The sequence below is a fragment of the Pleurodeles waltl genome, chromosome 7 (assembly GCF_031143425.1).
Source record: "Pleurodeles waltl isolate 20211129_DDA chromosome 7, aPleWal1.hap1.20221129, whole genome shotgun sequence".
NCBI lineage: Eukaryota > Metazoa > Chordata > Amphibia > Caudata > Salamandridae > Pleurodeles > Pleurodeles waltl.
In genome coordinates this window covers 1389862753-1389880042 of record NC_090446.1, presented here as the reverse complement: position 1 = coordinate 1389880042, position 17290 = coordinate 1389862753, and the positions used below count along the sequence as shown (strand labels likewise).

At 45.5% G+C, this 17290-nt stretch overlaps 1 protein-coding gene across 1 annotated transcript in view; it reads left to right on the top strand.

The window, feature by feature from the left end:
* The window catches only part of SCAF1 (SR-related CTD associated factor 1), a 210647-nt gene that overhangs the window by 52855 nt on the left and 140502 nt on the right, over positions 1-17290 (top strand). The window contains exons 3-4 of the mRNA XM_069200969.1: positions 3882-3951; positions 14510-14622. Of these exons, the coding sequence (XP_069057070.1) occupies positions 3882-3951; positions 14510-14622 (183 nt within the window). The remainder of the gene's footprint in view (positions 1-3881; positions 3952-14509; positions 14623-17290) is intronic.

The following is a 17290-nucleotide window of genomic DNA, read 5'->3' as shown; positions in this document are numbered from 1 at the left end:
ACATTTTCAGGATGCCAGAACAGCTGGTGGCAAGCTTCGTGGCATGTTGGCTCCTAGTCAGACCCATGTCAAGCCATATGCCAAGGCTCTTTATTGGCAGACCACAAAGATAGTCCGGCAGAGTACTTGAGATTGGGTAGTTCAAATTGTTGCCCAACAGAATAATCTCTGTTTTATCCTCATTGAGCTTCAATTTACAATTAGGCATCCAGAAGGCAACCTCCTGGAGACATGAGTATAGAGGAACCTGACCAGGATTGTCATCATGGAAGATTGACATAACCAGCTGTGTGTCATCTGCATAAGACACCAGCGACAGCCTATAAGCCTGAAAAATCTCAGCCATAGATGTTGAATAAAGTAGGGCTCTAAGAGGAGCCCTGTGGCACTCCGCCGCATGACTGGTAGCTGGTGGAGAGGAAAGCCTGATCCTGGACCTGGAACGACCGATTCTCCAAAAAGGAGGTGATCCAATTAAAAGCTGTACCCATGACATCAACACTAGAGACCCTCTGCAACAGGATGGAGTGATCCACGGTGTCAAAAGCCGTGCTAAGGTCAAGCAAGATAATAGCTGTTGAGTGTCCCTGATCTAAAATATTTGAGCTTCTCGAGCACCGCCAATAGTGCAGTTTCTGTACTGTGTAAAGGGCGAAAGGTCATCTCAGTAGGATGTAACAGTGATACTAACCTGTTTTTCCGGTAATTTGGAGACTCCGGGTAACCGGGAAATAGGCCTGAAGTATGTTTAAATTCACGGGGTCGAGGTTGGGTTTCTTGAGAAGTGGCTTAACTATTGCATGTTTCCATTGCTGATGGATGGGCCCAAGGGCTAATGAGAGATTAAAGACTTCTGTCAGAACGGGAACAATAGTAGCGGCCTCGTGCCGAAGGACGTGCATAGGCACAGGGTCCAGTGGTGATCCAGATTTTACTACTAGTAACAGGTCCTCAACCATACAGGCAGAAGGGGAGGGAAGGCCAGGAGGGTGTGATCTGAAAGGACGGCCAGGCTGGTCCCAATATGAAGTTGAGATCGTTTGGGAATGCTGAATGAATACTCATTAGTGTTTTTTTTTTTTTTTTTTTTTTTAATAACCTGGCAATTTCACATCAGTGTCGTAAGGTCAAGTTGTGTTCACTAAGATTTTTTTCCCCACACTATGGGCACTAGATATGCTGATGTCTGGCTGCCACAGTATTGGCTTAAAGATTTTTTCAGGAACATATTATATCCTGTGCCTTACTTTAAATTCCAAATGTAAATGTTTTCCCTTGTGGACTGATTTTCCAGGTCTTAACATCTATTCTGCAGTTGCGTAATCTGTTTCTAAGTTGAAGCCTACCAGACACCACAGTTGTCTGGTTTCCAAAGACATCTTGGGGACATTCTAAAAGCTTACCTGGGAACACATTCTGTCCATTGCTTACCATTGGCTTTGTGGTTTGTAACTCATGTTTACTTGCTTTCCGTTTGCTGGCTGTATTTGTTTTAGGCTGCCCAACATGTCTTTGCCCCTCCCGTGGAGCAAAACCTGTTCTCCATTGCTCCTTGTATTCTTCCACAAGTGCACGCTTTCTGTAAACATGCCTTAAAGTTTTGTTCTTATCCTGTCGCATTTGCTGTGCATTCAGAGACTGAGGTCAAACGTCAGGCTCCGTCTTCCAAGGGAGGTTGGTGTTTACTTTTCTTTCTCTGACTTCAGCATGAGAGTATTTATCTAAGAATCCTGCTGGGGGACCCATGTGAGAGGAAAGGCTGTAGGAGGTTTTGTAGTACACACCACAGTGTAAATGTAAATAAACTGAGCAAACATTTCTGAATACATCAGAATTAGGAAAGCACAAATAAAGCAATTTTTTTTAAATTCTGAAACATATTTTAAAAGGATCCGAACAAATCATTACACTTGGTGAAGCCATTTCCACACATTATCGTTTGAGTGCAATATAGTTTTATCAGTAAAACTGTATGCCTGTGCAAATGTAATGGTAATATTAATTGGAAATGTGTTGGCTATTATGGCAGTTTGATACCACACATGCATACTTCCCTCTACAACACACTACAACCCTCTACGCCACTCCACAACCTTCCACGCCACATTCTGCACCCCTTCACTCTGCCACAAACCTTTAGCTCTGCTGAACAGCAGGCACATTGATGTACCGCATGGCTATAGCACATTGGCAAAGCCAATAGCTCTTGCATAGGCAAGGCCTATTGCTTTGCCAATGCTTATTCTGATTGGGCCATTGTGATGTGTAGTTGTTGATTTCCCCAGCCTCACTTTCCTGAAGTTGAATATATGCTGAATTGAGCCCTTCATTTAAAGATTGCATGTCTGACCTTGTGTCTGATAATGCCCTTACCAGTTCTGCTGACAACGCACTTAGTTTTTCAGATATAGGTTTCTCTAGATCAAGTTGTAGCTTTGTTTAAACAGGTCTTCAAATAGTCCTTTGACAAACTGTTCCATTATTGCGAGGTCATTTCATCACTTGCATTACGGATAGGGTCCTATACACCTGATATTAGATATTTGGAAATCAAACAGTCTTCAGTTTCTTTATTGATTTGGGCATTTTTGGCTTGTTATTGTTTGAGTCTGCTGGGAGGTAGTATTCTGGCTTTAATCTAGTACGACAGTTCTGTTCCAGTGCTCTAACATCTAATTCAGTTTTTCATTTGTTTTGATTTTTTTGGAGGAGCTCTCGGCCCCACGTGTATCTCTGTACTGCCTCCTGTTTGCAGTCTACACTCGCAGGTAGACCCTTCCGAAGTTCCAAGTCTCTTGGTTTCTTGGGGGCTAAATGCTGTGTTACAAGGGATTCCCCTAATTTACTGTGTTTTGGGGGGAATTTGCTACTTCTGTGCTTGGCATGCCCCACGTTAATTTATTTGCTCAAGTGTAGTTTTATTTTGCTTGTAACTGTGCGGAGCTCCATTTATGTTCTGCTTGCCTTACCGTTGGGTAACACCTCCCTCCAACCCCAGTCTCCCTGTATCCTCCTTGCCTGCCAGAGATCTCATGATGCTTTAGTTGGCCCTGGTGCTGTCTGTCTTGTGCTTGCCGGATCATTCAGTGGTGCCTTCATCAGGCGGTTCCCAAACATCCTAGGGTTATCTTCTTTTAAGAGTGGCTTTTCCCTCAGGTCATTCTTTTTCAAACATTTTTATACAGACATCTCCACAACATAATTTGCTGGGCCCAGATTGGGAGTCAAGAGCAAAAATGTTTTGCAGTTTTTTTTGTTTTGTTTTTTTTGTTTTTATTATCCTTCTATTTATATAGGTTTTGTGCCTCTGCTTAGTGTTGCATACCCATAGATCTTTATTGGGAGTATCTATAACAAAATATGATGATCATTGATGACTTTAAATCTCTGTCTTATTTTTTATTCTGCATTGCAGTTACGTAGTCTGTGATTGAGGTAGATTCCATTGAAATACAACTGGCAACGCTTGTATAGTCACTTAATTGCTTTTAGTTCCTTTTAGTCATACATTCCTGGAGACCAGGACCACAAAACAGTGTCCCAGAGTGCTTGTTAACTGCTTTGCGTTGGGAGAGTCCCCTATAACTTTATACAAGATAATTGTAGACCAGACTGGAAAAGTGGACTACTGTGAGGTCTAAGTGCTCACAGTCAACTGTTTCACCAGAGCTAGAGGTGCCTAAAGTAAAGGGATTGCAGTGCCAATTTGCAGTATTTAATGAGAAGTTGCTTATCACCTTAATGGTGAGCTAGGAGTGCTAGGGTGTCCATTGACATTTGTGTCCTGAAGGTAATTGACTGAGCAAGTGAACAGAACAAGTGTAAGGCCAGGTCAGGCTTGGATCTTTATTATTCAGTATGCTTTTTATTTTATCTTTCAGAAGGCATTACAGCATGTCATGGGAAGCAGCCTTGAGCGTGAAAGCAAAGAAGATCTGTTTGAAATGGCAGGTAATGTTCAGTGAACTGTATAAAGAAAAGTCTTAATTTCTCTCTAGCAGTCAAAGGTTGAAGCTGTTTTTGCTCAAGGGATCTCAGTTGTCTCTTGGTTAATAACTGGAATGCCTAGCTTTTAGTTGTTTCTAAAAACCTCACGTTTAAGCACTGCTTGAGTTTCTTTATTTTTATTTATTTTTACTGTGCCTCTGTGTCCTTTTGTTTCCCACCCATGCTTGTCACACGTGCACATTCTGTGACTTGTTCCTGTTAGTTTGTTTCACCTCTCAGGCCACATCACTTCCTTTGCTTGCTAGGTGTTTGTACTCGTCGGAGGTTTCCCTTGACGCACCTGTCCTTCACAACTTAATGGGACCTAAAGACCTGGTGTTCTGCTGGGCAGGTGCAACTTGTGGACTTGAGCCTTCCCCTTCTGGGCATGTGGCTCTTGCCTGAAGGGCACTTTGTAGTCTTTTACTGTTGAACATATGGCATGTAAATGTTTTTCAATGCTAGTTTTAGTTCTACTTTCACTGATAGGTGAGTGAGATACTCTTCCTGCCGTCTGCATAGGTGATAGGTGACTGATGTATGTTCGATGGCATGTGTAGCTGCAGATACACATGCTTTGCACATCCCGCCATCTAGTGTTGGGCTCGGAGTGTTACAAGTTGTTTTTCTTCGAAGAAGTCTTTTCGAGTCACGAGATCGAGGGACTCCTCCCATTTCAGCTCCATTGCGCATGGGCGTCGACTCCATCTTAGATTGTTTTTTTTCCGCCATCGGGTTCGGACGTGTTCCTTTTCGCTCCGTGTTTCGGTTCGGAAAGTTAGTTAGAATCTCGGAAAAATCGACGGTATTGTTTGCGTTCGGCACCGGGCTAGTTATTACAGATCGACGCCGTTTTTTTTTTTTTTAAAGAGCTCTGGTGACCCGTTGGGGTTTTTCGATCCCCCGTCGGGGCCTGGTCGGCCCGGCCATGTGTCTCTTCAAGCCTGATGGAAAAGACCCCATTCCGCTTCTGCCCAAAATGTCACAACAAGTATCCGTATACAGATCAGCACCTGGTCTGTAACCTGTGTTTGTCTCCAGAACACAGAGAACATACTTGTGAAGCCTGTCGGGCGTTTCGGTCGAGGAAGACATTAAGAGACCGAAGAGCGAGAAGACTGCAAATGGCGTCGGCGCCGACAGGACAAAGGCATTTGGAGGAGGAAGAAGAAACCTGCTCCATCCAGGAGTCGGACTCGGATGAGCTCGATCCCGAAGAAACTACTAAAACCGCGAGTAAGACGTTGAAACATAAAACTCACGAGAAGACCACAAAAGCCCAGGGGACGCCACCGCCAACAGGCCATGGCTTAACCCGGAAAATAGGTGACCGATCATCGGCACCGAAAAAGGGCACGCTTGTGGCGAAGTCATCCGACTCCAATCGAGATACCGGCACACAGCAATCTCGAGCCCAAGACAGCGGCTCCGAGCAAGTTCGGCACCGAGACAGCGGCACCGAAATGGGTCGGCACCGAGAGATCACGACGCCGAAAATAAAGAAATTGTCTTCGGAGCCGAAAAAGGCAACCAAAAAGGTTTCCATTCCGAAACATCCAGCCTCGGAACCGAAATCAGGTTCCAACACAGAGGAACAGGGATTGTCCTCTCAAATGCAAGGACATAAGTTCGGACAAGAAGTAGAATCAATGGAGCCAGACTACACACAAAGGAGGCTCCACATTCAAAAGGACACAGGGAAGATAAGCACTCTTCCCCCAATTAAAATGAAAAGAAGACTTGCCTTTCAGGAAAAGGACAAGCAGCCACAGGCAAAGGTGGCAAGACAAACAACTCCGCCACCATCTCCACCACCATCAATGCACACATCACCGGTAGTCACTCCACCACTGATGCAATCCCCAACTCATACTGCAATGAGTCAGGATGATCCCGACGCATGGGACCTTTACGATGCGCCAGTATCGGATAACAGCCCGGACTGTTACCCAGCGAGACCGTCGCCACCTGAGGACAGCACATCCTACACGCAGGTGGTCTCAAGAGCAGCGGTTTTTCATAATGTCACCTTGCATTCTGAACCAATAGAGGATGACTTTCTGTTTAATACACTATCCTCCACTCATAGCCAATACCAGACCTTACCTATGCTACCTGGAATGCTAAAACGCTCCAAACAGGTGTTTCAGGAACCAGTGAAGGGCAGGGCCATAACTCCGAGGGTGAATAAAAAGTACAAGCCACCGCCTACAGACCCTGTGTATATCACGCAGCAATTAACACCAGACTCTGTGGTAGTAGGGGCAGCTCGCAAGAGAGCAAACTCTCACACCTCGGGAGACGCACCACCTCCAGACAAGGAGAGCCGCAAATTCGACGCTGTGGGGAAAAGGGTTGCAGCACATGCAGCAAACCAATGGCGCATTGCCAATTCACAAGCACTTCTGGCAAGATATGATAGGGCTCATTGGGACAAAATGCAACATCTCATAGAACACTGTAGGAAGTTGGCTCTGTATGTGCTATTTCAAAGTGAGGAATAGCATGCACATAGTCCAAGGGTTCCCCTTAGAGGTAAAATAGTGGTAAAAAGAGATAATACTAATGCTCTATTTTGTGGTAGTGTGGTCGAGCAGTAGGCTTATCCAAGGAGTAGTGTTAAGCATTTGTTGTACATACACATAGACAATAAATGAGGTACACACACTCGGAGACAAATCCAGCCAATAGGTTTTGTATAGAAAAATATCTTTTCTTAGTTTATTTTAAGAACCACAGGTTCAAATTTAACATGTAATATCTTGTTTGAAAGGTATTGCAGGTAAGTACATTAGGAACTTTGAATCATTTCAATTGCATGTATACTTTTCAAGTTATTCACAAATAGCTATTTTAAAAGTGGACACAGTGCAATTTTCACAGTTCCTGGGGGAGGTAAGTTTTTGTTAGTTTTACCAGGTAAGTACGACACTTACAGGGTTCAGTTCTTGGTCCAAGGTAGCCCACCGTTGGGGGTTCAGAGCAACCCCAAAGTTACCACACCAGCAGCTCAGGGCCGGTCAGGTGCAGAGTTCAAAGTGGTGCCCAAAACGCATAGGCTTCAATGGAGAGAAGGGGGTGCCCCGGTTCCAGTCTGCCAGCAGGTAAGTACCCGCGTCTTCGGAGGGCAGACCAGGGGGGTTTTGTAGGGCACCGGGGGGGACACAAGCCCACACAGAAATTTCACCCTCAGCGGCGCGGGGGCGGCCAGGTGCAGTGTTAGAACAAGCGTCGGGTTCGCAATGGAAGTCAATGAGAGATCAAGGGATCTCTTCAGCGCTGCAGGCAGGCAAGGGGGGGGCTTCCTCGGGGAAACCTCCACTTGGGCAAGGGAGAGGGACTCCTGGGGGTCACTTCTGCAGTGAAAGTCCGGTCCTTCAGGTCCTGGGGGCTGCGGGTGCAGGGTCTTTTCCAGGCGTCGGGACTTAGGTTTCAGAGAGTTGCGGTCAGGGGAAGCCTCGGGATTCCCTCTGCAGGCGGCGCTGTGGGGGCTCCGGGGTGACAGGTTTTGGTACTCAGTCGTAGAGTAGTCCGGGGGTCCTCCCTGAGGTGTTGGTTCTCCACCAGCCGAGTCGGGGTCGCCGGGTGCAGTGTTGCAAGTCTCACGCTTCTTGCGGGGAGATTGCAGGGTTCTTTAAAGCTGTTCCTTTGGATAAAGTTGCAGTCTTTTTGGAGCAGGTCCGCTGTCCTCTGGAGTTTCTTGTCGTCGTCGAAGCAGGGCAGTCCTCAGAGGATTCAGAGGTCGCTGGTCCCTTTGGGAGGCGTCGCTGGAGCAGAGTTCTTTGGAAGGCAGGAGACAGGCCAGTGAGTTTCTGGAGCCAAGGCAGTTGTTGTCTTCTGGTCTTCCTCTGCAGGGGTTTTCAGCTAGGCAGTCCTTCTTGTTGCAGGAATCTAGTTTCTAGGTTCAGGGAGAGCCCTTAAAATACTAAATTTAAGGGCGTGTTTAGGTCTGGGGGGTTAGTAGCCAATGGCTACTAGCCCTGAGGGTGGGTACACCCTCTTTGTGCCTCCTCCCAAGGGGAGGGGGTCACATCCCTAATCCTATTGGGGGAATCCTCCATCTGCAAGATGGAGGATTTCTAAAAGTTAGTCACCTCAGCTCAGGACACCTTAGGGGCTGTCCTGACTGGCCAGTGACTCCTCCTTGTTACTTTCTTTGTTTCCTCCAGCCTTGCCGCCAAAAGTGGGGGCCGTGGCCGGAGGGGGCGGGCAACTCCACTAAGCTGGAGTGCCCTGCTGTGCTGTGACAAAGGGGTGAGCCTTTGAGGCTCACCGCCAGGTGTTACAACTCCTGCCTGGGGGAGGTGTTAGCATCTCCACCCAGTGCAGGCTTTGTTACTGGCCTCAGAGTGACAAAGGCACTCTCCCCATGGAGCCAGTAACATGTCTCTAGTGTGGCAGGCTGCTGGAACCAGTCAGCCTACACAGATAGTCGGTTAAGTTTCAGGGAGCACCTCTAAGGTGCCCTCTGTGGTGTATTTTACAATAAAATGTACACTGGCATCAGTGTGCATTTATTGTGCTGAGAAGTTTGATACCAAACTTCCCAGTTTTCAGTGTAGCCATTATGGTGCTGTGGAGTTCGTGTAAAACAGACTCCCAGACCATATACTCTTATGGCTACCCTGCACTTACAATGTCTAAGGTTTTGCTTAGACACTGTAGGGGTACAGTGCTCATGCACTGGTACCCTCACCTATGGTATAGTGCACCCTGCCTTAGGGCTGTAAGGCCTGCTAGAGGGGTGTCTTATCTATACTGCATAGGCAGTGAGAGGCTGGCATGGCACCCTGAGGGGAGTGCCATGTCGACTTACTAATTTTGTTCTCACTAGCACACACAAGCTGGTAAGCAGTGTGTCTGTGCTGAGTGAGGGGTCTCTAGGGTGGCATAATACATGCTGTAGCCCTTAGAGACCTTCCCTGGCATCAGGGCCCTTGGTACCAGAGGTACCAGTTACAAGGGACTTATCTGGATGCCAGGGTGTGTCAATTGTGGAATCAAAAGTACATTTTAGGTGAAAGAACACTGGTGCTGGGGCCTGGTTAGCAGGGTCCCAGCACACTTCTCAGTCAAGTCAGCATCAGTATCAGGCAAAAAGTGGGGGGTAACTGCAACAGGGAGCCATTCCTTTACAAACACTTACCCAAAGAGTTCCAGAAAAGGGCACAACAAGTGGTGGAGGAAGGACAAAGTATCTCAAACAATCAGATACGGTCAGCAATGGATGCAGCTGATACAGCGGCAAGGACAGTAAATACTGCAGTAACAATAAGGAGACATGCATGGTTGCGTACGTCAGGATTCAAACCGGAAATACAACAAGCCATGCTGAATATGCCTTTTAATGCACAGCAGTTGTTTGGGCCGGAGGTGGACACTGCCATCGAAAAACTGAAAAAAGACACTGATACGGCCAAAGCCATGGGCGCACTCTACTCCTCACAGAGCAGAGGCACATTTCGCAAAACACAGTTTAGAGGGGGGTTTCGAGTACAAACTACAGAACCCACAACCTCTCAAACAAGGCCCACTTATCAAAGCCAATATCAGCGGGGAAGTTTTCGGGGGCAATATAGATGGGGACAATTCCAAAAGAATAGAGGGAAGTTCCAGAGTCCCAAAACTCCTCAAAACAAACAGTGACTTCCAAGTCACAAATCCCCAGCACATAACACCAGTGGGGGGGAGACTAAGCAAATTTTACAAACATTGGGAGGAGATAACAACAGACACTTGGGTACTTGCAATTATCCAGCATGGTTATTGCATAGAATTTCTCAGATTCCCTCCAAACGTCCCACCAAAAACACACAATATGTCAAAACAACACATGGATCTTCTACGACTAGAGGTCCAGGCATTGCTACAAAAAGGAGCAATAGAATTAGTACCAATTCAACAGAAAGGAACAGGAGTTTACTCTCTGTACTTTCTCATACCCAAAAAGGACAAAACACTGAGGCCTATATTAGATCTCAGAACGTTAAATACCTACATCAAATCAGATCACTTTCACATGGTGACATTACAAGACGTAATCCCATTGCTCAAACAACAAGACTACATGACAACACTAGACCTAAAGGATGCATACTTCCATATACCGATACATCCTTTGCACAGGAAGTACCTAAGGTTTGTATTCCAAGGGGTACATTATCAATTCAAAGTGTTGCCATTCGGGATAACAACTGTGCCAAGAGTTTTTACAAAATGCCTGGCAGTAGTAGCTGCGCATATCAGAAGACAGCAAATACACGTGTTCTCGTACCTAGATGATTGGTTAATCAAAACCAACACGCAAAAACAGTGTTCACAACACACAAAGTATGTCATAGAAACCCTCCACAAACTAGGTTTCTCACTCAACTACACAAAGTCACACCTTCAGCCGTGTCAAACACAGCAATACTTAGGGGCAACAATCAACACAACTAAAGGGGTTGCCACTCCAAGTCCACAAAGGGTACAAGCATTTCACAATGTAATACAGGCCATGTATCCAAAATAAAAAATACAGGTCAAGATGGTGTTGAAACTACTAGGCATGATGTCCTCATGCATAGCCATTGTCCCAAACGCCAGATTGCACATGCGGCCCTTACAACAGTGCCTAGCATCACAATGGTCACAGGCACAGGGTCAAATTCTAGATCTAGTGTTGATAGACCGCCAAACATACACCTCGCTTCTATGGTGGAACAATATAAATTTAAACCAAGGGCAGCCTTTCCAAGACCCAGTGCCTCAATACGTAATAACAACAGATGCCTCCATGATAGGGTGGGGAGCACACCTCAATCAACACAGCATCCAGGGACAATGGGACACTCAGCAAAGACAGTTTCACATAAATCACTTAGAACTACTAGCAGTATTTCTAGCGTTGAAAGCATTTCAACCCATAATAAGCCACAAACACATCCTTGTCAAAACAGACAACATGACAACTATGTATTATCTCAACAAACAGGGAGGAACACACTCAACACAGTTGTGTCTCCTGGCACAGAGTATATGGCATTGGGCGATTCACAACCACATTCGCCTAATAGCACAATTTTTTCCAGGGATTCAGAATCAGTTAGCAGACAATCTCTCTCGGGATCACCAACAGATCCACGAATGGGAGATTCACCCCCAAATACTAAACACTTACTTTCAAAGATGGGGCACACCACAAATAGACCTATTTGCAACAAAAGAAAACGCAAAATGCCAAAACTTCGCATCCAGATACCCACAGGATCAGTCTCAGGGCAATGCGTTATGGATGAGTTGGTCAGGGATATTTGTATACGCTTTTCCCCCCCTCCCACTTCTTCCATATCTAGTAAACAAATTGAGTCAAAACAAACTCAAACTCATACTAATAGCACCAACTTGGGCAAGACAACCTTGGTGCACAACACTACTAGACCTCTCAGTAGTGCCTCATGTCAAACTACCAAACAAACCTGATCTGTTAACTCAACACAAACAACAGATCAGACACCCAAATCCAGCTTTGCTGAATCTAGCAATTTGGCTCCTGAAATCTTAGAATTCGGACACTTTGACCTTGCACAAGAATGTATGGAGGTCATAAAACAAGCTAGGAAACCAACCACTAGACACTGCTATGCAAATAAGTGGAAAATATTTGTTTATTATTGCCATAATAATCAAATCCAGCCATTACACACATCTGCTAAAGACATTGTTAGCTACTTGCTACATTTGCAAAAGTCCAAGCTAGCTTTTTCATCCATTAAAAAACATCTTACCGCAATTTCAGCTTATCTGCAAATTACGCACTCAACTTCATTATTTAGGATACCAGTCATAAAAGTGTTTATGGAAGGCCTAAAGAGAATTATACCACCAAGAACACCACCAGTTCCTTCGTGGAACCTCAACATTGTCTTAACTCGACTTATGGGTCCACCTTTCGAACCTATGCACTCATGCGAAATGCAATACTTAACATGGAAAGTTGCATTTCTAATTGCTATAACATCTCTAAGAAGAGTAAGTGAGATACAAGCATTTACCATACAAGAACCATTTATTCAGATACACAAGCATAAAGTAGTCTTACGAACAAATCCTAAATTCTTACCAAAAGTCATATCACCGTTCCACTTAAATCAAACAGTAGAACTACCAGTGTTCTTCCCAGAGCCAGATTCCGTGGCTGAAAGAGCACTACATACATTAGACATCAAAAGAGCGTTAATGTACTACATTGACAGAACAAAACAAATTCGGAAAACAAAACAGTTATTTGTTGCTTTCCAAAAACCTCATACAGGAAATCCAATTTCAAAACAAGGCATTGCTAGATGGATAGTTAAGTGCATTCAAACTTGCTATCGCAAAGCAAAAAGAGAACTGCCTATTACACCAAAGGCACACTCGACTAGAAAGAAAGGTGCTACCATGGCCTTTCTAGGAAATATTCCAATGACTGAAATATGTAAGGCAGCCACATGGTCTACGCCTCCATACGTTTACCAAACACTACTGCGTGGATGTGTTAACGGCACAACAGGCCACAGTAGGCCAAGCAGTGCTACGAACATTGTTTCAAACAACTTCAACTCCTACAGGCTGAACCACCGCTTTTGGGGAGATAACTGCTTACTAGTCTATGCAAAGCATGTGTATCTGCAGCTACACATGCCATTGAACGGAAAATGTCACTTACCCAGTGTACATCTGTTCGTGGCATGAGTTGCTTCAGATTCACATGCGCCCACCCGCCTCCCCGGGAGCCTGTAGCCGTTTTGAAGTTGATCTTAAACATTGGTAAATATATCACTTTAAACTACATTATGTACATACATATTCACTCCATTGCATGGGTACTATTACTATAATACACAACTCCTACCTCACCCTCTGCGGGGAAAACAATCTAAGATGGAGTCAACGCCCATGCGCAATGGAGCCGAAATGGGAGGAGTCCCTCGATCTCGTGACTCGAAAAGACTTCTTAGAAGAAAAACAACTTGTAACACTCCGAGCCCAACACTAGATTCGCCACTAGTTAGTTATACTTAGGACCTTGTTTCCATGGAAAAAGCGTTTTTTTGACAAATCTTCATCAAATTTTCCAAACAAATGTGGCCCAGTGATTCTTGTTTTGGGATGATCAGTCGAGCAGGGGCCGTGAAAAAGGGTGCTAAAAAACCGTTGCGTTTCTCATGTTATGTTAATTCCCATGGGACCCGTCAACACATCTACAATCCGAACCACTGGATGGAATTACACCAAATTTGGCAGAAAGCTGGCTGCCGGTACGCAGGTTGTACTTTTTGTTACATGTCAATCTGCTCAGTAGTTTAGGAAATATTTAAGGCAAATTAATTAGTATATCTCTGGCTGTGAATATTTTGAGATTATTTCGTGAATAATTTGCGAAAATGTGCAAGTTTTTGCAAATACACGTGCAAAAAGAAGCGTTGCAATTGGCTGACTGGAACCTGATTAGAAAGTTGTGACCTCCATTTTATTTCATGTGACGCAGTATCCAGGGGTGAAAATTCAGATTGAAAGTGGCATAAGGGGTCATGGTGAAGGTAAGGTACAGTGACCCCAGGGATGTGTTATAGGTGTGTTTTAGGGGGAAATTATAGGTTTATTATAATTTTGCACGATATTCATGAAAATTTGTGATTTTTTTTTTCTTTTTTTTTTTCTTCACAAAATATTCCCGATTATAGCAAAATTTGACAGAAAAAACAGACTCATTCATACACTAATACATGTACTTAGAGGCTCTGGGGCCCACTCACACACACCCACCCACTCACTCAGACACTCATGCACCCACTCATAGACTCACGCACCCACTAACACATACACTGGCAGAGACCGGCCCTGTGGCCAACCTGCTCTGCGCACGGTCAAAGGCCATGCATGGCGCGGGGTTGGATGGTTATAAGGGGTTGGCTGCAAGCCAGGGCGTGCAACCAACCCCCACCACGCACGGCCAAAGGCCATGTGCAGCGGGTTGGAATACATATAGAAATTAAAATTACTTTGTTTAAAAAGCACAAAAAAACATAGAAATTTACAACAAAAAAAGGTTACCAGAACATTATAGCTAGGTTCTGAATTTACTAGTACAAAACCATTGAATTTCAGCAGTTCTAGAGTTCTGTCAAGTAACTATAACTCGTGCCTTCACCATACACAGCTAATTACTCCACATATTATGTCATTGGTGCGATCTTGCTTGGCATCTTTGATATCACTGCAGTGTTTGCAATAACATAATTGAAAAAAACTGTCCATGGCAAGGGCGCGAGTTATAGTTACCTTAGGGTGCGAGTTACAGAGATTCGAAAGAACTCTATAACTGCTGAATTTCTTTATATAACGTCCCTCTAACCTTTTTGTTTTTTCAGTGAATATATATATTTATATAATATAGGGTACATGTATGTGTGTCTGTTTCTCTCTGAATTATCTTGTTGGACGTATATTCATGCTCTGGTATATCACTGATTGATTTTTTTTTTTTTTTTTTTAGACATCCCATGGAAAAACGTAACACAGAAGAAGACATGCAAAAAGAAAGCTAATACTATGTGTGGATTCCCAGAAGAAAATGGATCTCCCACGCTGGACGTGGAGAACAGAACTGTACGTATGCACTGTTTACAACTGATTCGTTGGTACTCTTAAAAAAAAAAAAAAAAAAAAAAAAAAATGTACCGAATGCAGAAAGTCTACAGACTGTAATATCCTTCAAGTAATAAATTGTAGGTATTATATTTTTTTTATACACTTCCATTGTATATTCCCCCCCCACCCCCTCCCAACACACACAATGTTTTAAAGTTGCATGGCTTTTGTTTATCTGGCTGCTGCTTTTTCACACCATAGCAACAACTCATATGAATTCTGTCTAATAGCTCATGAAGGTGCTCTAGCTTTACAACCTGTCTGACATTCCTTCCTTTTCTCCTTTCCTTTTTTTCCTTCTGTATTTCTTTGCTTCTTTCTTTTCATCATTCTTTCTTGTTTGCTCTTTCTTTCCTTCTTTCTTCCCAAAGGCAGGAGGCTGGCTGCCAGTGCTAGACCGTTTGACTTTAAGTCTGTGCTTGCTCAGACCCTTTTACTTTCCTTACAGTATATGTATAATTGTGAGAAATTGGTTTTTTGGTGGCGTTGGGGTGTGAACCCTGCTCATGCAACAGCCACAATCCTGGCCAGGGTGAAACACTGAAGCACTAAATTGACTTGTTTGCCACCCCACCCGCACCCCCGCCAGCTTGTCCCAAAACAGTCAGGCTTAACTTACAGGCAATGTGTAAAGTATTTATACAGCACACAAACCGTAATAAAGTGAAAACACACCAGAAAAATTTCACACTAATTAAGAAATATTGAGTTAATTCTAATAAATAATTTGACACCAAGACAACAAAAATCCAACCAGTAGAGCCAGTGTGTTGAATTTTTAAAATTAAGTGCCTCAAATATTAAAGTGTCAATGGCAGATATCTAGTCGCTCAAGACTGTCAGTCCCGTGTAACTGGTACCCCTGGTACCAAGGGCCCCGATGCCAGGGAAGGTCTCTAAGGGCTGCAGCATATCTTATGCCACCCTGGGGATCCCTCACTCAGCACAGACACACTTCTTGCCAGCTTGTGTGTGCTGGTGAGGACAAAACGAGTAAGTCGACATGGCACTCCCCTCAGGGTGCCATGCCAACCTCACACTGCCTATGCAGTATAGATAAGTCACCCCTCTAGCAGGCCTTACAGCCCTAAGGCAGGGTGCACTATACCATGGGTGAGGGCACCAGTGCATGAGCACTGTGCCCCTACAGCGTCTAAGCCAAACCTTAGACATTGTAAGTGCAGGGTAGCCATAAGAGTATATGGTCTGGGAGTCTGTCAAACACGAACTCCACAGCACCTTAATGGCTACACTGAAAACTGGGAAGTTTGGTATCAAACTTCTCAGCACAATAAATGCACACTGATGCCAGTGTACATTTTATTGTGAAATACACCCCAGAGGGCACCTTAGAGGTGCCCCCTGAAACCTTAACCAACTACCTGTGTAGGCTGACTGGTTTTAGCAGCCTGCCACACTCGAGACATGTTGCTGGCCACATGGGGAGAGTGCCTTTGTCACTCTGTGGCTAGTAACAAAGCCTGCACTGGGTGGAGATGCTATCACCTCCCCCTTGCAGGAGCTGTAACACCTGGCGGTGAGCCTCAAAGGCTCACCCCCTTTGTTCCAGCGCCACAGGGCATTCCAGCTAGTGGAGTTGCCCGCCCCCTCCGGCCACGGCCCCACTTTTGGCGGCAAGGCCGGAGGAGATAATGAGAAAAACAAGGAGTCGTCACTGGCCAGTCAGGACAGCCCCTAAGGCAACCTGAGCTGAAGTGACTCTGACTTTTAGGAATCCTCCATCTTGCAAATGGAGGATCCCCCCAATAGGGATAGGAATGTGACCCCCCTCCCCTTGGGAGGAGGCACAAAGAGGGTGTAGCCACCCTCAGGGCTAGTAGCCATTGGCTACTGCCTTCCCTGACCTAAACACACCCCTAAATCTTGTATTTAGGGGCTCCCCTGAACCTAGGAAATCAGATTCCTGCAACTTAAAGAAGAAGAGGACTGCTGAGCTGAAAAACCCTGCAGAGAAGAAGACACCAACTGGTTTGGCCCCAGCCCTACCGGCCTGTCTCCCTCCTTCAGAAGAAAACTGCTCCAGCGACGCTTTCCCCGGGACCAGCGACCTCTGAATCCTCAGAGGACTGCCCTGCTTCCAAAAGACCAAGAAACTCCCGAGAAGAGCGGCCCTGTTCAACAAAGACTGCAACTTTGTATCCAGAGGAGCAGATTTAAAGACCCCTGCAATCCCCGCAAGAAGCGTGAGACTTGCAACACTGCACCCGGCGACCCCGACTCGACTGGTGAAGAAACAACACCTCAGGGAGAACCCTCCGGCGACTCCGAGACTGTGAGTAACCAAAGTTGCCCCCCCCCCCCCTGAGACCCCACAGCGACGCCTGCAGAGGGAATCCCGAGGCTCACCCTGACCGTCTGACTCTGAAATCCCGACGCCTGGAAAAGACCCTGCACCCGCAGCCCCCAAGACCTGAAGGATCGGAACTCCAGTGCAGGAGTGACCCCCAGGAGGCCCTCTCCCTTGCCCAGGTGGTGGCTACCCCGAGGAGCCCCCCCCCCCCCTTGCCTGCCTGCATCGCTGAAGAGACCCCTTGGTCTCCCATTGAAACCTATTGAAAACCTGACACGTGTTTGCACACTGCACCCGGCCGCCCCAGTGCCGCTG